This window comes from Microtus oregoni, unplaced genomic scaffold (assembly GCF_018167655.1).
Source record: "Microtus oregoni isolate MIOR12 unplaced genomic scaffold, Mior012 000012F_ref0000307, whole genome shotgun sequence".
Taxonomy (NCBI): Eukaryota; Metazoa; Chordata; class Mammalia; order Rodentia; family Cricetidae; genus Microtus; species Microtus oregoni.
Genome location: NW_024543071.1, coordinates 53,490,092 through 53,514,654, shown reverse-complemented (window position 1 = coordinate 53,514,654; position 24,563 = coordinate 53,490,092). Strand labels below are relative to the sequence as shown.

Below are 24,563 nucleotides of genomic sequence, written 5' to 3'. Positions count from 1 at the left end.
TCCCCGTGTGTGTGCACACTGAACAGCCAGCCTCCGTGTGTGTGTGTGCACATGGAACAGCCAGCCTCCGTCTGTGTGTGCGCACACATGAAACAGCCATTCCAGGGTCAGAGGAGCCACGCAGCTTGGCTGGGATTGCAAACTGGGAAGCTGAAGTCACGTAGCAGCCCGCGTGGAAGATGTAGGGAAAGGGGATGTAGCAAGTGGAGACATCCAGCTCAGAGGCAGCAGGACCTGTGTCATCCCCTTGTGACTGTCACCCCATAGCAGGCTTCCTGTTCCCTAAAGGACACCCTGGCCTGAGAGGCTCTCTGTGTAAGTGTACGCAGGCACACTCTGGCGCATGCTCACGAGGAAGCCGGAGGCCGATGGCAGGTGCCTTTCCTCAGCTGCCCACCACCTGAGGCATTTTTGAGACAGGGTCTCGCATTCAACTTGAAGCTTGCCATTTTGACGAGATGGACTGTCCAGCGAGCCCTCAGGGATCCTCCTGAGTCCACCCCCAGCAGTGGGTGGCAGACGTGGCTGCATTTGCATTTGTGTGCACTCTCAGGACAGGGACACTTTACTCACTGGGCCTCTACCCAGCCTCCTGGACTCTGACGGACTCTGGCCTAAAGCCTGGGAAGGCTCTGAGTCCAAACAACTACAGCAATGTAGGTCTGAGAAGACAGAAGAACTGGGGTCCACCTCTCAGACAGCCACTACCATGGGGACAACAGGCATGGTGACCAGCATAGCCACGCCCTGCGGAGAAGCCCACATGTGTGATAGTTCAGGGTCCTGTGGCCAACCACAAAGAGGCCTGCTTGGCCTGTGAGTCAGAGGATGACGGGGTCTGGCTGTTAGGTCTTGTGGGCACGCGAGCTTCTGGCGCCTACTGAGGGAACAAGGCCAAAGGCCCATGCACCCTGGTCTGGCCAGAGGATGCCACAGGCCTCTGGCTGTGTGGGGTGGGTTCCACCCTGGCAAACAGATACAACACAACAGGCAGTTGTGGGATCATAGCTTCTTTATGGGCAGCAGGGGCCACAAGACTCAGCCAGGTGGCCAGATCACCGGTACAAGTAGTCAGCCTGGATATTGGCGGAGATCTCGGCCTCCCACTTGTCCCCATTGTTGAGCAGTTTTTCCTTGTTGTACAGCAGCTCCTCATGCGTCTCAGTGGAGAACTCAAAGTTGGGGCCCTGCAAGAGGGAGGAAGTCAGCAAGGCAACCCCCGCCCAGGAGCCTCAGTGCTGGCTACCTCACCCGGCCCACTCACCTCCACAATGGCGTCAACAGGGCAGGCCTCCTGGCAGAAGCCACAGTAGATACACTTGGTCATGTCGATGTCATAGCGTGTAGTCCGGCGGCTGCCATCGGCTCTCGGCTCAGCCTCAATGGTGATGGCCTAAGGGAATGGTCACAGGTCACTGCCACTGGCAGACACCTCCTGGCCCTGGGTCTGCCCCTCACACGGATGCCCACATCCTCAGGCATCTGCTCAGCCCTCCATGAGCACCCTCACATGGCCCCTGTAGCCTCGGCCAGGGTTTTGCTCATCTCTTGCCCAGGTGACCCTCCTGTCTCACAAGGAAAAGGCTATCATCTGCTTTGCTCCTTGAGAACCTGTGCCAGGCGGTGGTGGTGCACTAGGGAGACAGAGACAGGTGGATCTCTGTGAGTTCGAGGTCAGCCTGGTCTACAGAGTGAGTTTCAGGACAGCTAAGGCTGCTACACAAAGAAACCCTGTTTTGAAAAACTAAAAAGGAAACCTGTAACCCTAAGGGGGTCCCTGGGACAGTAAGTGCCCAGTGACTGCCATATTGAACAACCTTTCTAGCAATCCCCACTGTTGGAGAAAATTAAGACTCAGAGAGGTCAAAGGATTTCCTGAAGTCACACAGTAATGAAGCACATAGACCAAACTTGAAGGTATATCTTTAACTGTTGGTTTCTGGGGTACAGCTGTATGCCAGCCAAGAGTAAGGAGGAACAGCCTGGGACCCACAGGCCAGGAGAACTGTTAAGAACTTGACACTCTCGAGTGGCATGCTCACTACTCACAGTGAAGCCTTAGGAGGCTCATCTTTTTGTGTTTTTAAGAGTGGGAATAAAGCTGGGAGGCAATGGTGCACGCCTTTAACCCCAGCACTCGAGAGGCAGAGGTAGGAAAATCTCTGTGAGTTCGAGGCCAGCCTGGTCTACAGAGCGAGTGCCAGGACAGGCTCTAAAGCAACACAGAGAAACGCTGACTCAACAACAACAAAAGAGTGGGAATAAAACCTCTACCAGTTACTGCTGCAGTTATAGGGAGGATATAGGGATGAGCCTGCTCTAAAGAGTGCCCACTGCCTAGAAGCCATGCCCGCTACTACTGCCAGGGGCACAGCTAGGAGCTGAAGCTAGGCATGGCAGGTCTTAGGGCTGCATCTGCTAGGGCTCCTGCTGGGCACACCAAAGCCACCTCTGCCTCTTACTATTTCCACGAACAGCCCCAACGGCAGACGCTTCACATAGCGCCTATGAGCATGGTCATGCCCGAGGATCAGCCACCAGGGATGGGAGCCTTGGTTGCAAGGCTTTGGCTCAAAGCCAGGACAGGCACACAGACAGGACTCCCGACACTAGCCCATGGCTCCTGAGCTCAAATGTTACACGGTCGACTGACTCCTAGGGTGGGGTATGGGTATGCGTGCCACATGGCCCACTTGGGATGGAGGCCACCACCGGCTTCCTGGCTCAGCACCTGGACATCAAGGCCTCACTGTCCACTCACAGGATGAGGGTTAGGACTTTTGCCAGGTGGTGCGGCAGTGCGTGTCTTTATCTTGGTATTCCAGAGGCAGAAGCAAGCAGGTCTCTGTGAGCTCAAGGCTAGCCTAGTCTACACAGCCAGTTTTGGGCCAGTCGGGGCTAACTAGTGAGACTCTGTCTCAAAAGAAAAAAAAAGGGACTTTCCCAGGGCTGTGTATCAAGGCAGGGCAGGGTTAGAGCTCACCTGCGCAGGACAGACGGCCTCACAGAGCTTGCAGGCGATGCAGCGTTCCTCCCCGGATGGGTAGCGGCGCAGTGCGTGTTCCCCCCGGAAGCGTGGACTCAGTGGGCCCTTCTCAAATGGGTAGTTGATGGTGGCAGGCTCCCGAAAGAGGTAGCTCAGGGTCATGCCCAGTCCTGTGAGCGGCACAGAGCTAGCACACATCCATACCCGAATCCCACTTCTCCCCACTGGCACTCACCTCGGATGAGCTCTGTCCACATCAGCGTCCGAGCTGCACGGTCAGTCACAGACTTCATGTCCATATCCAGCTCCTGTACATTCACATACTCTGCAGGAAGTCAAGACATGAGGTTAGGGAGTCTGCTCTGGAAGATGCAGCTCAACTCTTAATTCTAGGTGCAAGCAGGTAGGCTTAGCGAAAGGCCCTGGGAAGCCCTTCTGCGGCCCTGGGCAGCCAGTCTGCAGCCCTGGGAAGCCCATCTGCGGCCCTGGGAGGCCAGTCTGGGACCCCGGGAAGCCCGTCTGCGGCCCTGGGCAGCTAGTCTGTGATCCTGGGCAGTCAGTGCAGCCCTGGGAAGCCCGTCTGAGGCCCTGGGAGGCCAGTCTAGGGCCCCGGGAAGCAAAGCCTTACTGGTAACCCAAAGAGCCCCCAAGCAAAGCTTTTCAAGTTCCGGGTGAAAGGGTCGTGGGTCCCCCTAATGAGTCAAGCATTCCTCTTCAGCACACGCCTCCCTCCTTCAATGCCACCACAATGTCCGTCAGTCACATTCTCTTTTGATGAGGGTCCCTGGCCTCAGGTGTGCCGGCGACCAGGCATGTCGGAAGACACCAGGTGGTACTCACTGTATGTTGCTGCCACTGCACTGCTATGGAGGCTTTGGCCGCTGAGACATCCTGCAAGGAAAGGGTGACACTCTGCTGCTGGGACTTCATACCAGGAAGCTTGGCTCCCCCACCCCCAGGAACAGCTCCCTGCACCTACCTGTGCGCACAGCCTGGGCCAGGGCCCGTGGCAGCATGGGTGAGGTCAGACGGTTCATCTGCGGCACAGGAAGGAAAGGAGGGGACGGGTCTAAATCTGCCCTCTCCAGCACTGACTCCCACAGCGCCCCAAGCCTCAAGCTGACCTCACTCTGCTAAGACTCGCCTGGCACTCCAAGTTCCTTCTACTGCAGCTCCTAAGAAGCTCACTGAACCCAGTTCCCCCACTCTACGCCTCATCTGTAGCTCACACCTAAACTCCCTGACCACCACTGCATATATAGAGTTAATGCTGAGCCAGGCAGGCTTCAGGCCAGATGCCACAAGCCCTGTCGTCCTGACATGTTAAGTGACTGTCCCAAAGTTAGTGGCACTGGAACCAGGGCAGGAACCCAGAAGTCACCTGCAGAAAAACCTTAACGGTTTAAATAATTCTCACGGTCAAGTTCCTCTCCCCAGCCCAAGGACTCTTCCCAGCCTGCCAGGTGACCTTGGGCAAGCGATGTCCCCTGACCTCAGACTTTAAGCCTTCGCTATGGGGGGGGGTCCCCCGACAATTAGGGATGCATGCAACCAAGGGGATGTGGGCCAAGAACCTGGCACTCTACCAACGCTCCAAAGAGCCCCTCCTGTGACCTTTGACCTCTAGCGGGTCTGCCAACTTTAGATCCAGGACCACAGGTAATCCTGGAGCCCAACCTACCACTTTCTCTCAGACCTTCCCCTTGACCTCTGACCCTAGGAACGCAGAAGGCATCCGGCGATGCAGCGCATGCGCCTAAGGATGCCGGCTTTCCGGCCTTACAGCTGCAAAAGGACGCAGAGGCCACGGGTACCGAGCCGACTCTCCCGGATCCCAGACTCCACGGAGTGAGCGGTGACACTACATTCGACCCCGTCGTCACGCCGCCACCCAGGCCCTGTCTTCGCCGCCTTGCCCTGGACACCCACCTTGAGGCGCGCCGGCTCCTTCACTGGCCCAGGTGTGGTTCAGCCGGGGGGCGGAGCCTAACTTTGGGATGCTGCCATTGGGCGAGCGACTCAAGCCTTTTCCTTGGTGACCTTTCCTGCTGTGGTCCGATTGGTCTGTGGTGCGGCTGCGGAGGAGGGCCCGAATTAACTTTTCTATGATTGGCTGACGAGAACAGGCGCTTGAAGTTTTGTAGGGAGCTGCCATATTGTATCGGCGAGGTCAATACGCGGACTTCCGAGCTGCTGAAGGCGGGACTTCCTGGGCGTGGTTTGGGACTTTCAATTCCCGGTGGGCGGAGCAGGGCGGTGTGGCTCATTTGAATACTGTAATGGTGGCGACCTCTTCTCTGGCCTAAGCGCTTTAGCCACAAGGCTTCATCTGGTCCATGTAACAGCCGCGGGTAGCGGGACTTTCCTAACCCTGCCCCTGTGACTAGAGAGCCATGAGGCAGTCTGCATGTCTTGTTTGGAGTGGTCAGGGAAGACCCCCTTTAGGAGTCCTGTGGGCCAGGAAGGACATGTTGACTTGGTCAAACCTGGCCGGGAGAGGAGACAGGATGTCAAAATTTGTTGTTTTAGTAGCTGAGTGGCTGGAAACGCCATCCCATGGAGCATGGGGCTGATGTTGGTGGGATGTTTCACTTCTGAGTAGAATGGAGTAGATGGGGGTACCATGTGCAGAATTGAGGGAAGGGGAGTCATTGAGGGAGGGATCTTAGCCTTAACCTGGAGGCAACACCTCCCTTCAAAAAGAGACAAGACACCTGTAGCTTGGGGTCAGCCCTCCTGCTTTTAATACTCCCGGCAACTGGAGGCTGTTAATTCGTTCCGATTGTGCAGGTAGAAACCCTAGGCTCCGCGGACCTAGACATGCCTGGTCACAGGATATGGCCTATGCCATGTACCACTGCTTCCCTGCAACACTACCCACAAGAAGGTGGGCAGTTCAGAAGTGCCAGTTCCTCCCTAATGCCATGGGTAGCACTGGAGGAGACAGGCCACACCCCTTCTCACATCCACCCATAGCCTGTCCCAATAAGAACAGTCAGAGGTCCTAAAGGGAAGCCCCAGAGGGAGGGCGGCTGAGCCAACTGCTCTGCCACCTGGCCCTAGCAGGCCACTTCCCCAGCAGCTGTGTCCCAGGGAGGCCCTGTGGCCCCAGTGCCCTCATAGCAGTGTGCAACTGCAGCTCCTCTCCTCCATGGCCATCAGGAGCACCCTGAGGTTTCGGCTGGAGTAAGGCGGGTAACGAAGGTCATTGATTTTCTCCATCCCGGGGCTGCGCAGCAGACAGGCACGCTGGTTGGAAAAGGTGTCGAAGGAGAACTTGCCGTGGTACCTGCCCATCCCGCTTGATCCTGTGGACAGCATGGAACATGGGCTTTAGGTCCTTAAAGGCCAGCTAAGAGGACATCACATAGACTGTGTTCTAACGGGTGGGCTATCTGAGCCTCTTTCCCCATCTGTTCAGTGGACTGATCGCAAGACATTACAGATAGAAGGCTGAACTCCGAGCCTGCCACCAGACCAGTATGCCAGGTTTTGATCTGGAACAGGCAAACTGAAGTCAAGGGCATGAATTCTCGAGCCCGGCTGCCCAAAGTTAAATCCGAGCCCTGTCCTAAACAGGTATGTCACTTGGGCAAGTGACTGCCTCAGACTCCTCCTGTGACAGTGGCACCCTCCTCCTGTGTAGTTCTTAGTGTCTAGGAAGAGAGAAGGACTCAGCTCAGAAAGTCCAGGGGACATGGCCTGGATGGAGTTGGGACGAATGGAGCTGGCTTGTTGGAAGAGTAAAGCCAGAGGAACGTAGAGTGAGCCAGATAGAGTGTGGGTGGGGAGGACTGTGGCTTGGGGGCAACTTAGAGCTGAAGGTGGGTAACATGTCAGGGCCAAGCTCAGTAACCCACAACAGACTAAAGGAGGGGAATGGGAGCAGGGCTCCAGGGCAAGACCTGGACGGGCCAGACCATGCTGTCATTCCAGTACTGATTATGACAAGGACACTTTCAGTGAGAAAGTAGACCCAAAGAAGAAGTGACTGCCAGGGCCACATGCTTTTAGGCTTGCTGGGATACAGCTGTGACATTTACAGTTGTGTGTGTGGGAGCATCTCCACATCCCAGGCCTCCGGGAAGCAGAGGGGCCCAGAGCTGGGGTCACGGGAACTGTGAAGGCTGAGGGAGCATCATCTGACCCTACCATGGAGGTGAAGGCACCAGGACTGAGTGTGTGGATGGGTGGCTATGAAAAAGCCAAAACCTGAAGGTTCCACCACAGTCTGTAGGGAGGTGGGAGGCAGGCTAGGTGGACACGGTCTGTGGAGGGGGCTTCCTCTCATGTCTGCTCCCCTGAGGGTGAGCCACACGTCCTGTAGTCAGGGTACTCGAGCAGCAGAGTGAGGATGCGACCGCGGATCAGCCCAGGAGGCCAGAGGGCTGCTGCCACCTACCCACTCCTCCGAAAGGAAGGCTGGACAGGGTCAAGTGCATGAAGCCATCGTTCCCGCAGAAGCCCCCGCTGCTGGTCCGGGCCAGGACTTGTTTGATCACCTGGGAGAGAAAGAGGAACTTGCTTAGCACATCTGGCTGTACCTTGTTTCAATAGGGACTGAGGTCCAAGGTGGGTCTAATGGAACATACCCACAGACTCCACCCCGGGGACACGTTCTCTGTGTGTCCACCTTTGTGCAACCCTGGCACAAAGGAGAAATCATAAGACCTGGCATCATCTGGGAAAGGTAGAGTGGGCACAAGAGGTAGCTGCTGAGTCTTGTGGTGACAGTTTTCATGAGAGAGAAGGGACAAGTTTGGGCCGCTAAGGCAGGTTTGGACTCAGCAGCCTGAGATTGGCCTTGCCTGACTTCCTTGAAGGGTTTTCCTGCAGTCTGCAGGTCTGAGAAGGCTCGAGGGAAAGGAGACAGGTTTGTCCTACTTAATTTCGTGTTATTCAGTGATGCCAGCTCTGAGGTGGGCTTTGTCTGGTGAAGTGGGTCTCACAGGGTGCAGTATTGCCTCAGCCCAACCTCATTACTGATGGTTGGGAGCCACCATGTGGTTGCTGGGAATTGAACTCAGGACCTTTGGAAGAGTAAGCAATGCTCTAACTGCTGAGCCATCTCTCCAGCCCAGGTTTTTGTTTTTAATTTATTACATTTTATTTATAGTGTGTTTATGTGTACTGGTCTCAGCTCGTGACGGTTTTGTGGGAGAAAACCATATGGAAGTCTGTTCTTCTACCACAGGATTCTTGGAGATTGGATGTCTTTACTGACTGAGCTATCTCACCAGTCCCCTTAATTGGTCAGTTGTTGTTTGTTTGTTTTAATCTTTAGAGATTTGTTTATTTTATGTGTATGTTTTGCCTGCATGCATGTATATGTACCAAGTATGTGCTTGGTGATTGAGGAAATAATAAGAGGGCATCAGATCCCTGGGATCTGGAGTTGGAGTTATGGGTCATTGCAAACCAGCAGATGGTGCTGGGAGCCAAATCTGGGTCCTCTGCAAGAGCACGAAGTGCTCTTAACTACTGAGCCATCTCTCCAGCCTAATTTGGTAAGTTTTGTCTCATGTGCAGGAAGCATTAGATTTGTTTTCCCAGGATCAAATATAACCAGGTGTCAGTGCACGCATTTATGGTCCTAACACTCAGGGGTGGAGTCAGAAGGGTCAGGTTCAATCCAAGACTACACAGTTTAAAGCTAGCCTGGGCTTCATGAGACCCTATCTCAAAAAATTGTCTGTGATGTCATCCAGGAGAGTTTGGCCCGGGTGGGGTTTGACTTCCGGGAAGGAGGGCAGGGGCAAAGCCAAGAGGCCACCATGCCTGAAGTCCTGTAACTACCCAGAGGGGCGTGTTCCCTCTGTTGCTCACCCCCCCCCCCACACACACACACAGCTCACTACTGGTACTTTATCCCACCTGGCTTCTCTGAGAGAAAGCATACAGCGCGAGTGGCTTCTCCCGCCGGTTGATGAAGTCAATGGCCTCATCCAGGTTCTTCACAGTCACCACAGGCAGGATGGGCCCAAAGATCTCTTCCTGCATCACAGGCTCCGTCTCCTGCACATCCACTAACACTGTGGGTGCTGCAATGCAAGGGCAACTCAGCCTCACCCATGGGCAAGACGTGTCCAGCGAGAGGGGCTCCAATGAAGGCTTCTCCACACAGGGCAGACCCAGGGTCTAACTCCCTAGGACCTCACACTTGCGGTCTCGAGTCTCACAGAACAACAAAATCTAGAACAGAAGTTTAAGCCATACTCTGAACTTCTCTAGTGGGGTCATAGCCCAGTGGATCCAGAGTTGGGGAGTCACAGGCTCAAAGTCACAGTGATGGGGTGCTGTGAACTGGGCACCCAGGACTGGGTACTCAGGCCAGGCTCAAGAGGTGGGGCAGAGGATTCAGACACAGGCTGAGACCTGTAGTCCAGCGTGGAAAGGTCTTGGCCCAGGTTGGGAAGAGAGGGACTCACCAATGTAGAGATTGCTCTCATCACTCTGGCCACCAATGACCACGCGGCCACAGCCCAGCAAGCCCTGGAGCCGCTTGAAATGTTTCTGGTTGATGATTCTGCCCAGGCTGGGGGAGGTCTGCGGATTGTCTCCATAGAAACGTGTGATGGCATTCTGCAGGGCAGGTACCAGTCGCTCCTGCATCTCCTGGCTACACAGGATGTAATCGGGGGCCACACAGGTCTGGCCAGCGTTGAAGTAGCGGAACCAGGCCACGCGGTTGGCCACAGTCTGGGGGTCACAGTCATCGTCCACATAGCAGGGGTTCTTACCCCCCAGCTCCAGGGTGATGGGTGTCAGGTGTTTGGCAGCAGCAGCCATCACGATCTTGCCTACATAAGGGTTCCCTGGGTACACGGAAAGGGCCTAGAGTGGCTCACTAGTCAATTGGCTAAGTAGGTGGCCTCACCTGGATCCCGCACAGGGGCTCCAAAGGAAGAATTTATCCTGCACTCCCAACAGTGAATGGGACTCCATGAGCCTTTCCCGGGTGGAGCCTTCAGCTCCTACCTGTGTCTGCTTCTGTCCCTGGCCCAACTTACAGCTTTTTCTCCAGCCTGTCATAGCACAAGGCATCTCTCCATCTCCTGAAACCTCTGATGTCCTCTGCCTTGTCCTCTAAGGCCACAGCCCAGGTCAGCCCGACTGATGCTCAGTTCCTCCTCTCTGTCTCACATTCTTCTTCCCAGAGTTCCTGGTCTGCAGGCTCCTCCCCAAGTCCTGCCCCCATCTGCTCATCCTCCAGGCTGTCCTGGTCCTTGCCTGCAGCACTGTAATTCTCCTAGTCCTTGTTTGCTCTCTGCTCTCCTTAGTTCAAACACTGCAGTGGCACCTGGCAACGGGGACGCTTGCCTGTGATCCCGGTGCTCAGAAAGCTGAGCTAGAAGAGAACCTCAGGTTCAGTGCCAGCCTGGGCTACACTGAGATCCTGTTTCAAACAGTGGTTCTGATGGTACTGTAATTCCTGCACTCGGGAGGTAGAGGCCAAAGTGTCAGCAATTCCAGGCCACCCTCAGCTACGTAGTGAGTCTGAGGCCAGCCTGGGTTACATGAGACCTTGTTTGGAAAAAAACAAGCCAAACCCAAATAAGAGCGACAACCCAAGGGCTGAGAGTATGGCTCAGTGGTAGAGCATTTTCCTGTCACGAATGAAGTTTGGGGTTTCATTCCCAGCACCTTACACACTGATAAAAGACTCCTAGCACTCAGGAGGCAGAGGCAGGCAGATCTCTGTGAGTCCGGGGCAAGCCTGATCTATAGAGCAAGTTCCAGGACTGTCAGGGCTACACAGAGAAATCCTGTCTCCAAAAACAAAACAAAAAGAATCCAGAACATACAGCCTCTGACATACAGTCTTGTGTACTCAACAGAGACACACTGGTTTTGGGAGGAGGGGCTGATGTTCTTCCTAAGGACTGTAGCTATGGTAATGGATAGACTCTGATATTCTTCCTAAGGACTATAGGCTAGTCATGGAAAGACTCTGTCTTCTATGCAGACTGTGTTTTGGATTGCCTCAGCTGTACAGATGAGAACAGACTGGATCAGTCATGGGCCTTGCAGCGAGATCTCAGCCAGGTCTGTTGGGACCTGCCTTGAAAACTGGCCTTGGGCTTTGCCTTGCCTCTGCACCTAGCCGTGAGAACCTCACCTAAGGGCCACCATGACTGAAGGTGTAGGGGTGACTTTGACGGTCCCTGCCTCCTACCCTGCCTACTGAGACTGTTACCAATGGTTTTTCCCCACGAGGAAGACCAATCCACCTTTGCTTCGGCAGTTTTCCCTGTCCCCAGCAGGGCCTTTCCTAGGCTTGAGGCAAGGTCTAGAGGGAAGTTCAAAGCCCACCTCTCACTTGCTCTAACCACCTGCATGTCAGAAGCCAGCCAGCTTCTGCTCAGTCCCTGGAAGCATGCCCACTACCTCCTCTTCCTTTTCTATCTTTCAGAAACTGCATCATGGTCCCTTGAAGCAAGCTGTCTGGGAGCGGGGACTTGCTAGTATAATGGCAGGTGACCTCTGAGAGCTAGCAGCACTAAGTAAGAGCTTGGGTGCAGATCCTACCCTGGCCAGCAGGGCAACCCTAGGTTGGGCCCTGCTGCCCTTCAGCACCCCAAGGCAACCTCTCACCTGTTGGCAGGGAGGTTGTGGGGTCTGCTGTTAGGGTCTGGCTAAGTAGGAGCTTGGCTTGGGCAGATTTTTGGCTCAAGGTTGAGCTTGGTTGGTGGTTGTGAACATGAGGGTCTGGAGGCTGGAGCCACCCCCGAACCTTACCTGTGAAGAAGATATAGTCGAACCTGTGTTCCAGCAGCTGCCCTGTCTCCTGAGGTCCACCCAGCACCACGGCAAAGCAGCTCTGTGGGGGGCGGGGCAGACAGAAGTCCTCAGACCCAGCTTCTGAGTTCAGGGGTGGTCCAGCCTGCCTGGAGCCTGCCCACTTTGCTTCATCCAGACTTGGACAACCCTTCCTGAGAACTTCTGGGGGGCTGAGCAAGAATGAAGCTAGGGCCAGCTATAGGACCCCAGGGGACAGACTGCCCTGGCTAAATCCCAGAAGGGAAACTGTAGTGGGGCATAGTAATGTAGCCAAGGCCGTGCAACTCAGAAGGGGTCCCCTAGCCAAGGACAGAGATTCATTCCTGTAGCTCAGCTCTCAGGAAGCTGAGGTAGGAGGAGCACTATGAGTTTGAGGCTAGCCTTGGCTACAGAGTGAGGCCCTTCCTCCCCCCCCCCCCGAAAAAAATAGAAGAGACCAAGACTGGAGAAGCTACTCAGTAGACCAAGTGCTTGCTGTGCAAGAATGAGGACTGGAGTTCGATCCTGAGCACCCACTGGAAAGCCAGGTGTAATGGCAGGCATGTAATTCCAGCACGGAGCAGTGGAGAAAGACAGATCCCAGAGACTCACTGGCCAACTAGTCTAGCCAAATTCTCCATTCCAGGAACCAGTGAGAGCACTTGTGTCAAAACGCGGGGTGAACATTTAAAGAAACACCAGAGGTTGAGCCTGGCCTCCTCTTACACAGAAGCATGCTGTGGGAGCTAGCTGGTGGTCTCTTACACAGAAGCATGCTGTGGGAGCTAGCTGGTGGTCTCTTATTTCTTGCATCTTTTGGAAGTCGCTTGATTGCACTTATTGTTTACTCAAGTAATATTATTTCCCTTCTCAGGTCTTTGATGTGGTTGAAGACTAGACAGTCAGTTACTTTCCTCTCATGACTTAGCTAAGACATTTTTAATATAAGACTTAGAGCTCTTAGGATAGGATAACCATTGAAACATTTAGCATATGTTTCTTGTTTGATGTTGTTCATGCTGACTGTAATTCTAATTTTTTTGATATTTATTGAGCTCTACATTTTTCTCTGCTCCCCTCCCTGCCTCTCCCCTCCCCCCTTCAACCCTCCCCCAAGGTCCCCATGCTCCCAATTTACTCAGGAGATCTTGTCTTTTTCTACTTCCTACTTCCCATGTAGATTAGATCTATGTAAGTTTCTCTTAGTGTCTGCATTGTTGTCTAATAATTCTAATTTTTATGTATGTTTTTGCCTCTTCTTTTCCCTGGACAATACTTGATATTTGTTCTTATTGTATATAGTTTTGTATTACTTAGAACACTCTTATTTAGACAAAAGGAGGAGGTGCTATGGGAACTCAGCCAATAGTCTTTACGATACTGGCCCACTTTGGGCACGGTCTCATGTACTATAAATACAGACATGCATGGGGCCTCTTCGCTGCTGGTTTCCGTTCCAGTTCCCAGCAGAGGACTGCATATGGCTACCCTTTCTGTGAGTTTATCCCCAAATAAATAAGCCTTTGTTATACTCTATTCCGGGCAAATGTGGAACTCTTTTGTACACCACCATAAACATACATGCGCACACATACACACGAGCAAGCACACCCCCCCTCAAATTCACTCCCTCACACTGAAGGCCCTCCTGAGGTTGGGACGTGTCCCCTGCCTTACTCCCACAGGGAGCTGCCCAGTCCTAGGCCTCCACTGTTCTTGGTTACCTGGTCCAGGTAGCGGGGCAGGACCTCAGCCAGGATCTTCTCAATGGCCTTGCTGGTCTCTGAGGGCTTGAGAACCACACAGTTTCCTGCAGTCAGCACAGAGGGAAGACTCGGAGAGGGCAGCCATGCAGGGCGTGTGCTGGCCATACTAGCTCTCAGTCAAAGAATCAGAAGTGACGGACAGACCCTGGCCAGGGGCCGCCTGGGAGCAGGGTGCCAGCTCCCCTGCCTTCCTTTTCTGGTTTCCTAGGTAGCCCTGTGTTCTCCAGTGACTAGGGCTGTGGGAAGGTAGGGGTCTCACCTGCAGCAATGGCCCCCACCAGCGGCACAAGAGTCAGGTTCAAGGGGTAATTCCAGGGCACAATGATGAGCACCACGCCGAAGGGCTCCTTCCGGATGAAGGCTGAGTCCAGCTGTGTGGCCTGGGCCAGGGAGAGCAGTGAGGCTCTGTAGAAACACACTGTGGGAGCAAACAGTTCCCAAAGCCCAACTGCCGTCCTGTCCCTGTCCCCCAGCTTACCAGATTCTTGGACACTTTCTCATCCTTCATCCAAGACCTCAGGTTCCGGAGGGCCAGGTCCACCTCAGCCTGGCTGATGGCGATCTCAGATATTTCTGACTCAAAAGTTGACTACAGAAGAGAGTGAGGGTCAGGGCTGTCCTAAAGCAGCAAAGAGCTGGAGAGTTGGGAGGTACAGCTTTCTTTCCAAAGGTGCTAAATCTCTATCCTTCATTTATTCACTCACTCATTCACGCGCTCCAGGGAGCCATGGGCACCTGGAGGCAGAATACAGTAGGAAGAGAGCCTAGCAGGTGCAAAGGCCCTGTGCTGGCAGCTGGGGCTTTCTCTGCTTCTGCTTAGAGAGAGGGGCACAAGGCATGATTCTCCTCGGTCAATGGTCTTTTTCCCACAGCCCAGGGGGACAGTACCTAGTGCTCAGGGGAGAAGTAAGAAGACAAAAATCAATGGGATGGGATGGAGATGGGACTCAGCAGTAGAGAGTTTGCCTAACAAACACAAAACTCTGGGTTCCATCCCCAGCAACACGTAGACTGGGCACGATGGCATACACCTAGCCCTGAGGAGGCAGAAGCAGGAGGGTCAAGAGTTCAAGGTCATTCTCGGCTTTGTAATAAGGTTGATATCCCATCTCAGAAAAGTCAGGACCATGCTCTTGCATTCTGCAGGCTCTGCACTCTGCCCCGGCCTCTAGGAGGGACCCAGGCTTCAGGGTCAGGGATGCCAGAGCCAGGATGAATTGTGGCCATTGAAATACGAGTTCTCTTGGAGAGCAGCAGAAGACGGAGGCCTGCAGAGGTGGTTCAGAGTGCCAGGAAGACCATACAAGGGGTTATGCCATGCAAAGCCAGGTGGGTATTCTGAGCCACGCAACCCCACTGTACTTCCAGTAGCTGAGCATGGTTCAGGCGATGTTCAGCCACACACCACTCACGGCAAGCCTGGCATCTCCTGAGGTCCCTATCGAGGTTTGTGGGGTGGGGCAGTTAGAAATCAGTATGCACACAGTGGACACGGTGACCTCAGGAGACCTTCTTCCTCAGGCCCTGCTTTTCCTGACTGTGTGTCTCTAGGCAAGAAACTGCCTTCTCTGCACCCTCCCCTGGGGATAGCTGGGTGTGACTGTCCAGCAGGAGGAGTGCTTGGGCTCAGATGAGAGTCTGACCACTGGGCAGGCACCACGGGCCAAGGGTTGAGACAGTGAGTAGTCTGACTGGATCAGAGGGAGGCACCAGGTTGAATTTTCTGGGCCGCTGCCTCCTTTATAAGGTCCAGATTTATGGAATCAAATACCACAGCAGAGGTGGAACCTGAGCTGAAGGGGGAAAGGTCAGGTCTCAGGGGTGCTGGGCGGGGCTGGTGAGAATCAGTCCCAGGAGCACCCATCAGACTGGAGAAGCTACTAGGGTAACAGCAGGGGATAAAGAGGAGAGGAACTCATTGGGACAGATCTGTTGGGCAGCCATCTTAGGACTGGGAGACCCGGAATGGCTGCTGCTGGATTTGGGAGGACACCCCAGAACCTCCAGGGTACAGAGGCTGTGATGTCCACAGTGCCAAGTGAGACCCAAGTCCTTCAGGGCGTGGTCCACTTCCTCAGGCCTTCTCGCCACGTCTCTCTGTCTCTCACTCTCCAGCCCTCTGGTCTCTGTAGTTCCTCAGTTACAGACACATCAGGCTCTCCTGCCTCAGGCAGGACCTTTGCCTTTGCTGTTGGGCCTCTTCCTCTGATGTCCGTGCAGCTCTTTCTCCCTGCTTCCTATCTCTGTTCCAAGGCCTCTCCTTCTCAGAAAAACCTGCATTGACCCCCAACATATAAACCAGCACCACCGTCTGACCCCTGACTTAACACTGTGATGTCTGCATCTCACATGTTACCAGATCACATGCCTTATTGTCTCCACCCCTTCCCCGGCAGAGGTCAGCTCTGGAGACACAGGCTCTTTGCTCTCTGTGTGTTCCTAGAACCTGTCCTGGCACCAGTACCAAGCACATGCCAAGTTTCCCATAAATAGCTGCAGAGTAGATAGGGGACAGATGGACGGGGGCCACCAGTCAGCTGTGGTTCACAACAGGAGCTGTGGTTCCAAGGGCTTTCAGCTCCTCTTCGTGGAGGATGTGGCTGAGCTGTGTCCCTTATCCCAGCTGTACCACCCTTTCTGACCCAGGGTCATGCACACCCCTACCCCACTGTCCCTCCTCCATGCTACCTTGCCTAGGTCCTGGGTCAGCGCCTCCTGCAGCTGCTGTTTGTTGTCTCGAAGGAAGCGGCCCAGGCCTTGCAGCTGTGCAGCCCGGAACTCCGCCGGCCGCGTCCGCCCGCTGTTGAAGGCCTCCCGCAGCTGCCGCAGTGTGTCCTCAAACAAATCCATCCTGCAGGACAGCACAGTGTGAATCGCGTGGCTTGGACCGCCCCCACCTTGGTGACCTTCCCCAGCCCCTGTCCAGCACCAGTGCCTCACAGTTCTCCCCAGGGCCTCCCTGGGACAACTCCACTGGTGACAAGAGTGGCCTTTGAGACAGAGGCGTGCCTCCCTCTGCAGGGTGGACTATAGGAGGCTGCAGGACAGGGTATCGGTAAGGCTGGGCAGGGGAGTTCAATGGATTTCAGTGAAGTTAGCGCTGACGCAAGGCCCCTGCTCTAGTGCCCTCCCAGGGGCTACACTCCCCTTCACCTGCCTGGCCTGCGTAGAGTGGACAGGAATGGGAGACAGTGAGGGACACCACTGCAGTCACCCAGCTCAGGAGCACTGCACAAGAGGAGCCAGGCTGGCTGGTGGCAGCTCAGAGATCTGGGGTGACCTTGGGCACACTTTCAGCCCCCTTGGCACAAAGGGAAAAGTGGCTTGGGCTTCCCAGAGACCCTCCTGCCCACCTCAGCCGCGATGCCAACTGGACCACAAGAGAAGGGGACGGGTAGTGAGAAGTGCCAGGTGGGCTGATGGGCCGTCACCAGCCGCGACTGGCAGACAGGAAAGGGGCCTGGCATTCCCCTGGGCTCATGCCTGTTTACATGAGCCTCATCAGAGGAGCCCTGTGACACATTTGCTTCTTGGCCTGGTACCAAGGACCGGTTGGGGACCCTTTCCTCTTTCCCTGTGACTTCAGGTCTCAGTGTAACTGAAACCCACTCCAGTGCTCTTCATCACTCTTACAGTGGCCTCTCTTGTGATGTACATGCGTGATGTACATGCGTGTATGTATGTGTGTTCCCAAGACCATACAGGCCCAAGGCTAATGCTGGGTCCTCAAACATTCTCCACCTTATTATTAAGTCAGAGTCTCTCATCTGAACCCAGAGTTCACAGATAAGACCAATCTAGGGCTGGAGTTGTGAACTCAGCAGTTAAGGACAGACATGCTGCTCTTCTAGAAAACCTGAATTCAAATCCCAGCACCCACATCAGGTGGCCCATGCCACCTGCGACTTTAACCCCAGGGGATCTGGCACCTTTGGTCTCTGCAAGTACCTGCACTCACTCCCACAGACACATAATAAAGCACAAAGCTTTGAAGGGGAACTAGAGTAGCCAGACAGTCTGCTCTGGGGATCTATTCTCTCCGCCTCTGGGCTACAGAGTTCCTGGCAGCTGTCACACCCCCAGTGCTTGTGTAGGCGCTGGGCATCTGTACTGGCAAAAATTTCATCTGCTGAGTCATTTCTCCAGCCCCAGGTGTTTTGTTTGTTTGCTTGTTTTCTTGGTTCAGTGTGAGGCAGGCTGCCCTGACACACACTCTGGAGCTATGATAGCCTTGAACTTCAGGTCCTCCTGTTTGTATCTCCTAAATGAAATGCTGCGATCATAAGCACACAGCATTGTGTCTGTCTTAGCTGCCAGGTTTTGTGAAGATGAAATCTTACTGTCTGCTGCTGGGCCCAGGTGGGCCCAGTGCTTTGCTCCTGTCAGGCAGCTGTTGTCCGGGGGCCTTTGTGGGAGCAGTGATCTGGGGTGATGAGCCACCTCAGCAGCTGTGCCGAGGGTCCATTGCTGACCCTTCAGGCCTCCTGCTCCAACAGAGACAGCAACATCCTCCACCCCCACCCTCAGAGTGTCATCAGAGTGTCCTGGGGCTCTCCTACTACAGAGACCTGGGGCAAAGCCTCTTCTGTCCTGCCTCAGTTTCCTTGCTGTTACAGAAGATGAAAGCCTGGTTTTCTGGAAGATCTGAGCACAAGGCAGCTGCCGTTGTTCCCGGAAGGCAGAGGAAGGCCAGCAGCCCATGAGTCACCAGCAGAGCAGGGAGGACTTCTGTGGTCAAAGCTCTTGCTATGCAAGCAAGAGGACCAGAGTTCAGATTCCCAGGCCCAGGTAAAGGCCAGTGCGCATGCACATGAGCTCCCCATGGCCCCAACCTCCCTCGGAAAGCAGACAGGACAAGCCTCAGATTGGCAAGCTCTGTGTTTGACTGAGAGACCCCACCTCAAAGAGAATAAAAGTGGGAAGCTATGGGGAAACCTCAGGCCTTCTTACACATACAAACACATGTGCATCCCCCAGACGGTGAACTCACACACGTGAACACACATAGCCCTGAGTAAAGAAAAAGAAATCACGCCACCAACGGTCGCTTCCTCCCCACTGCTCACTGGAGGCTCTTCAGCGCCCACAAAAATGTCAAGCATGCCTACCAAACACTGGCTTGTGGGCAAGGGAGCTCTGTGGGTGGGCTCTATATAGAACATTCCAGAAGTGCTCCTGGCAACGCTGATGCTAACTCACCATGGCAGCAGGATACACACCTCTCCTGCAGGGCTGCCCACCGGGCCCACAATGCCTTCTCAAGGTTGGTCACTGTGGACCAAAACCTGACGGTGTGCCCACCAAAAGGGCTAGAAAGCCAGGTCGGACCTGATGGAGCAGAGGAGCCAAGGCCATCTGCCACCTGGGATCAGGTGGTCTTAGACTAAGACATCACAAGGCAAGTGGGAAGTCCCAGTGGACAGACACTGGGGGATTCCTGTCTAGCTCCACTGGACTGCACCCCATCCTCCCTCCCTGGGTACATCCCATCCTGGGTAAGACCATAAGGATGTCCACCCTGACTCCTTTAAACATACAACAAGGGGACCGTTCCTCACCCCACTGAAGGAGACGAAGACCAGAGCACAGAGAGGACAAGGAGCTAGCCCAAGGATGCCCAGCTCCTTGACATTGGAAAACCTCTGCCCAGAGGCACAGAAGGCTGCCTGCTTCAGTCACCCCATTCCTGGAGGATGAGAACGGGGCAGCCTGGAGTGCAGAGAGGAACAGACAGTCCTTGGGAGGAGGCAACACTTGTGAGCTGCCGGTTCAGGACCAGAAAGAGAAGAGCCCCGTGAGCGTGGAAAGCCAATCTTCTGGTGTCTCTGTCCCTCAGTCCCATCATTCCTAACAATCCCCACTATGTTGTCCTGTCCAAGCCCAGAGCTCAACTGCTTAGATCCAGGGCTGGTGAGCCCAGGGGTCTCCCTGAAGATGATGTGGGAGTTTCTGTGTCTGTTTTCCTGGGGCTTGAATAGGACCATGAGCCTAGGGATCCCTCTAAAAGCAGTAATCAGCCCGATATGATAAACCATGCCTCCATCCTAGCAGTAGAAAGGCAGAAGCAAGGTGATCACTATGAGTTCTAGCAAATTCCATATAAACCAAGGTTTCCTTATGAAACTGTGTCAAAAAAAACATGGGTAAGGGAACTTGCTATGCTAGCTGGACGGCCTGAGTTTTCTCTCTAGAACCCACACAAAGGTGGAAGGAGAGAAGCAGCTTCATAAGGTTGTCCTCTGACTTCCACATGCATGCCATGGGATGCACCCCCCCCCCACACACATCATAAATACTTTAAAAATCATACAGAAATGCCGGGCGGTGGTGGCACACACCTTTAATCCCAGCACTCGGGAGTCAGAGGCAGGTGGATCTCTGTGAGTTCGAGGCCAGCCTGGTCTGTGGAGAGAATTCCAGGACAGCTATGGCTACTACACAGTGAAACCCTGTCTCGAAAAGAAACAAACAAAAAATAAATAAATAATTTAAAAAATTACTGAACAGGGGCTAGAGATGTCGCTCTGTTGGTGGGGTGTTGTCTGGCATGCAAGAGGGATTGAATCTGATCCCTTGGGAAGTGTAGGCAGAAAGGTCAGAGTTCAGGGTCATCCTTGGCTATGTAGTGAGCTTGAGACCAGCCTGGGCTACGTGAGACTCTGCCCACACAAGCACAAACAAACTGATATGGCTATGGTAGGCGGGGCCAGCATGGGCACTTGCTGTGGCTGGGGCTGCAGGGTGAGCCTGGAAACTAGAGAAAATGGAAAAGGACTGAGAATGTGGGCCTGCACTCCTTCACCCAGGGGATGAGCCGCCAGGCAAGGGCTCAGCTGATGGTCCCTGCTCTCGCCTACCCCACTGGGCTCCTGTGCTGGAAAGCTCAGTCCCGCATCCTTCCTGCCTCAGTTTCCCCAACTACGCCACAAGCCTCCATGGTCAGGGCTCAGTGACCTAGGCACAAATTCCAGCAGCTTGACTGGCTAGTGGTCCTGGGGCAGGTCTGTTGGGCTCTTCAGCTCACTCTTTACTTTAGCAAAATAGGTCAGTTCTTGGTGCCACCTGTAAGCTCGCTGTTGGGGAAACTCAGAGGCAGAGGTTTAGAAAGGCTTGGTCCAGGCACGGCCCCCAGAAGCTCTTAGCCATGATGGCTGCAATGGTGACAGCACCAGGGGGCTGGGACAGGAAGACTCCAGGATAAGGACCCAAGGAAACCTAATCCAGTGTGGGATTCGGGAGGGAGGCGGGGGATCTTGGTGGCAGTGAAGGAAGGTGTGGTCTCAGGGCTCGGAGACCTTCATCAGTACTGCCAGAGGTGGGGGCACTAGGTCAGGCTGAAAGACCCCCCCAGGCCCTGAAACTGAAGGGGCCTTGGCTTTAATCTCCTATGTGTGGCCTCTGTGGCCTATGTGTGGCTTTGCCCCTGGGCTCCAGAAGATCATCCAGAGCTTTGGGCTGCAGTGTCTCCTATGCAAGATCCCTGGGGGGCTGGGACCAAGACGTTCCTGGGCCTGGAGACTGACCCTGCCCTCGCATAGATAAGCTACTACGGAAGAAGAAGTCCCTGGAACCACAAGGTCCCTCCCCAGGCACAGCGGGTCCTGCCTCCCTTTCACTGGGCTCTGCTGAGTTTATTGTTGAGGAGTCTTTCCTAAGCTCCTTGGAGCATCCCCAACTACCAGGCTTGCATGGTAGCTAGTGCCCTGGAAACGGTGCCCGGATGAGCCTTCAGGGGTTGGAGGCCATGCTCTCCCCTATGGCAGCCATGTCTCTCCTCCCCCTCACAGAATGAGTCCCCCAGGAGGAGAAGGGCAGGGGAGCGCAGTGCAGACTCAGGAGGCCAGCTGGGCCCTGTACTCTGAGCTCCTCAGCCCTCCCCCTCAGTCTCTTCCTTCCCTTTTCTCTCCAGGGTGTTAGCAGAAGAGGCTAAAAGACACAGGCTGCCTGTGTGTGAAACGGCCAGTTTCCAGACAAGATAGGGATCCCAGCACCCCAGAGTAGCTGGGCTAGATCCCAGCCAGGACAGATCAGTAACAGCTCCACTCCCATCTCCCTGGCGTACAGTACCTGAGGCCTCACCAAGCTGCCCTTCTGCCTTCCTGGCTGTCCAGCCCTGCCTGTGCCCTGCCTTTAAGCAAGGTTCAACAATGCCTGCCCCTGGGGCGGGGCCGCCCTGGCCCAGTGCCTGACCTTGGCTCCAGGCCTGGTGGAAGCTGCTAGCTGGGATTTTACCACAATATCTGTCTCATAGAGGCCCGGAGACTCTCTCAGATCACAGAAAAGAAGGCAGGGCCCAGAGAAGCGTGGCTTTAATTCAGGGTCACATGCTGTTCTGAGCAATGAGGGGAACAGAGGGGAGGCTGAGGGGTGGGAGGGAAGGCAGAGGTGAGCATGTTCTCACCACCAGGAGAAGAGCCTGGGAATTTCAGTGTGAAGGTGCGGCCTTTGACATCCCAGCCTGGAATATCAAGAAAGGCTGAACACTGCCTCCCAGCCTTGTCTACTCTGAGTCTCGGTTTCCCAGAGTGCAGAGACAGTCTCAAGACTAGGCCCTCTCTCTGCCAGCGGTGCCCCAGGCCTCTGCCTACCTGTGACCCTCCGTCTACCTCCAACTGCAGCCCGCTCACAAAGGCGTCACCCTCAAACCTCACATTTTACAATGAGAAAATGGGGCCCTGGAGGGGACGGGCCTTGGCCTGCCACCCTCAGGACAGCCGTCAGGATACTGTGTACTGCTGAGGTGGCCCCTGGGGTCCTGCTCCTCTGCAGGTGCAGAGCTGTGCCTGGCTCTACCCCAGGGACACCTGTGGGAGCCTGCACAAAGAGGGGATGATCCTGAGCAGCTGCTAGGAGCAGACAGGCTGGCGGCTGGGTTACATGTACGTATGTGAGAAAAAGACACCCTTTGTACCTCTGCCCAGGCCATCAAGCAATCTTTCCCCGCAGGTGCCCCGGGCCAGCCTGGAGGCCGCTGGCCAGGGCCTCTGTGCCAACCTTGCACCTAGGAGATGCTCCTCACCGCCTCACCCAGCTCCCCAACCTACCTGGGAGGGCAAGGGAGGCCCACAGGCCCAAGCCCCGCTGCCAACCCTGCAGGAGTCAGCTAAGCTGGGATAGGTGTAGGGCCGAGGGGCACTGAGGGCCCTGTCTTCTGCGTGGGATGGAGCCCCCAGCCGCCGCTTGTCACGTGGATCAGCATGTGACAGCCCTGCTGTGCACTGTCTGGAACTGAGCCAGACAGACGCACAGGCAGAGCGGGTGTCATGTAAGGCTGAGCTGGGGCTGAGCCTGTAGCTCTCAGCCAGAAATAAGGCCCAGAGAGGGTCAGCCACTGGTCTGAGGCCACACAGCAAATGAGGGGCTCGTCTGGGAAAGATCCTAGTAAGCAGGAGGGGTGTTGAATTCTCAGCGCCTCCTTCCTAGCCAGAGGGCTGCTGGGGCTTCCCTGAGTTCAGGGATTAAATTTGTCTCAATTTAGGAACAGCCTCAGATGAGGCCCACAGGAAGCCCAAATTTCTAGGACAAGGTACCTGAGGTGGCAGTCCCTGTGCAGATGCCTGGGACACAACTGAATCGCTGTCAGCCCTGAGAGGACAGCCTCAAGTGAAGAAACACCTAGATCAGATCATACTCGCCCGCGGTCATGTCTGTGGGGGACTGGTCTAGGCCGGCCCGCCCATCGTGAGAGGGCCCATTCCCTGGGCAGGCGGTCGTAGGCTAAGGAAGCTATCTAGCTTGATACAAGAAGCAGCAGCCTCCACGGTCCTGCTGTGTCGCTTTGGCTGAGACGTAAGTGCCTTGGTCAGGGGTAGTGTTATGGGAAGCAGAGAGAAAGCCTGCCTTCAGGTTCCATCTTGATTGCCTTGACTTCACTCAGTGATGGGTTGGGTCTGGACTTATAAACCTGACGAAAGCCTTTGCTCCTCGAAGCTCCTCGATCACAACAGAAAAGGAGTTGGACGAGATTCTGAGACAGTGTGCCCCACTGTCATTTCCCTTCCTCCTTGTTCCTCAAGGCTCCCAGGAGTGGCCCTGGCATTCATGGCCTTGCCAAGGGGACCCCAGAGGAAGTGGTGCCACGGGGGCCTTGTGTAGAGTGTGGAATCCCGAAGCTGGGGACCAGGCATAGAAGGGGTGCAGAGTGTGGTCTGAGCCTGAGAGCGCTCGCTGCTCACCTGCAAACAAGCCCTGACTGAGCCACATAACCCTTGTGGGGTCTCGGTTCTTACCTGTTAAATGGAATTGGCTCTGCCTATGCAGAGCTCAGTAAGGATAGCTCAAGAACCATCCAGAAAGTGCCTGATGATACATCTAGAACAAGCCCAGCAGTAGTGGCCTTTAATACCAGCACTCTGGGGGCAGAGATAGGCAGATCTCTGCGTCCGAGGCCAGCCAGAGTGAGTTCAGGACAGCCAAGGCTACATAGAGAAACTCTGTCTTAAAAAACCAATGGCAGAGTGGGGAGAGGACACCTGGAACACAGCAGGAGATCAGTATGTCCTCAACATCAGGTACGAAGAAAGAGGTGCAGGGGAGTGTTCTTGGCCCCTTGGCATAGGTACGCAGTGATTGCCAGTCACCTGCTCCTTTGTGCGCTCAGCAGAGAAGCACCTGCTGTGCCTCTGGGCCACACAGTCTCGTACTGTTCCCAGGCGTCCAGCTGAGACTGCAGGCCCAGAGAGGGGTGGCCACTCAGCCTCGGCTGCACAGAGAGGTCATGAGGACATCCATACTAGCTAGGCTTTTCCACACCCACACCGTTTTATGAATGCTTGGATTCATCATCCCTCAGTGAAGTCCTCTTTCCAGGACCACAGGTCTCAGTAGACAATAGCAGCCGTGTTTCCTAGCCACTTGCTGGCACTTGCTGGGAGGAACTGGGCAGGGTCCTTGGATCATCTTTCAGCTACTCCAGTGCCCGACCTAAAGATCACTACTTTTGGTTTGGGTGTTTTGTTTTTGTTTTTTAGATTTATTTATTTATTTTGTATACAGTATTCTGTCTGCATGTGTGCCCACACGCCAGAAGAGGGCGCCAGATCTCATTACAT

At 54.8% G+C, this 24,563-nt stretch overlaps 2 protein-coding genes across 9 annotated transcripts; both read right to left on the bottom strand.

Moving 5' to 3' along the window:
• Positions 1-994: 994 nt before the first annotated feature.
• On the bottom strand, positions 995-4,985 carry Ndufs8 (NADH:ubiquinone oxidoreductase core subunit S8). 6 transcript variants are annotated; one of them, XM_041661555.1, is made up of 7 exons: positions 4,916-4,985; positions 3,966-4,023; positions 3,827-3,877; positions 3,222-3,311; positions 2,984-3,156; positions 1,265-1,393; positions 995-1,187 (listed from the first exon to the last, which is right to left on the bottom strand). In XM_041661555.1, the coding sequence occupies exons 2-7, from the start codon at positions 4,021-4,023 to the stop codon at positions 1,056-1,058; spliced, it is 633 nt and encodes a 210-aa protein (XP_041517489.1). In that variant the 5' UTR covers positions 4,916-4,985; the 3' UTR covers positions 995-1,055. The 6 variants fall into 6 exon arrangements, with proteins under 6 accessions (XP_041517489.1, XP_041517491.1, XP_041517494.1 ...); XM_041661557.1 differs by lacking the exon at positions 4,916-4,985 and adding an exon at positions 4,770-4,909; XM_041661560.1 differs by lacking the exon at positions 4,916-4,985 and adding an exon at positions 4,801-4,822.
• Positions 4,986-5,581: 596 nt separating this feature from the next.
• Aldh3b1 (aldehyde dehydrogenase 3 family member B1) lies at positions 5,582-22,685 on the bottom strand. 3 transcript variants are annotated; one of them, XM_041661497.1, is made up of 10 exons: positions 22,557-22,685; positions 16,201-16,363; positions 13,991-14,101; positions 13,772-13,892; positions 13,471-13,556; positions 11,726-11,807; positions 9,415-9,801; positions 8,861-9,027; positions 7,389-7,488; positions 5,582-6,294 (listed from the first exon to the last, which is right to left on the bottom strand). In XM_041661497.1, the coding sequence occupies exons 2-10, from the start codon at positions 16,360-16,362 to the stop codon at positions 6,104-6,106; spliced, it is 1,407 nt and encodes a 468-aa protein (XP_041517431.1). In that variant the 5' UTR covers position 16,363; positions 22,557-22,685; the 3' UTR covers positions 5,582-6,103. The 3 variants fall into 3 exon arrangements, with proteins under 3 accessions (XP_041517431.1, XP_041517430.1, XP_041517432.1); XM_041661496.1 differs by lacking the exon at positions 22,557-22,685 and adding an exon at positions 21,580-21,622; XM_041661498.1 differs by lacking the exons at positions 13,991-14,101; positions 16,201-16,363; positions 22,557-22,685 and having other exon boundaries at positions 13,471-13,536; positions 13,772-13,815.
• Positions 22,686-24,563: the final 1,878 nt, after the last annotated feature.

Bases quoted from the DNA above. Each gene is read 5' to 3' on its own strand.
- Aldh3b1 (XM_041661497.1), bottom strand. From the start codon at position 16,362: ATGGATTTGTTTGAGGACACACTGCGGCAGCTGCGGGAGGCCTTCAAC. The intron at 13,893-13,990 runs GTAAGCTGGGGG...TCCCTGGCCCAG, and splicing joins AGAAAGTGTCCAAGAATCTG to GCCACACAGCTGGACTCAGC. The intron at 7,489-8,860 runs GTGGGATAAAGT...TTTCTCTCCCAG, and splicing joins CTTTCTCTCAGAGAAGCCAG to GTGATCAAACAAGTCCTGGC.
- Ndufs8 (XM_041661555.1), bottom strand. From the start codon at position 4,023: ATGAACCGTCTGACCTCACCCATGCTGCCACGGGCCCTGGCCCAGGCT. The intron at 3,312-3,826 runs GTGAGTACCACC...GACTTCCTGCAG, and splicing joins TGCAGTGGCAGCAACATACA to AGTATGTGAATGTACAGGAG. The intron at 3,157-3,221 runs GTGAGTGCCAGT...TGCCGCTCACAG, and splicing joins GTGGACAGAGCTCATCCGAG to GACTGGGCATGACCCTGAGC.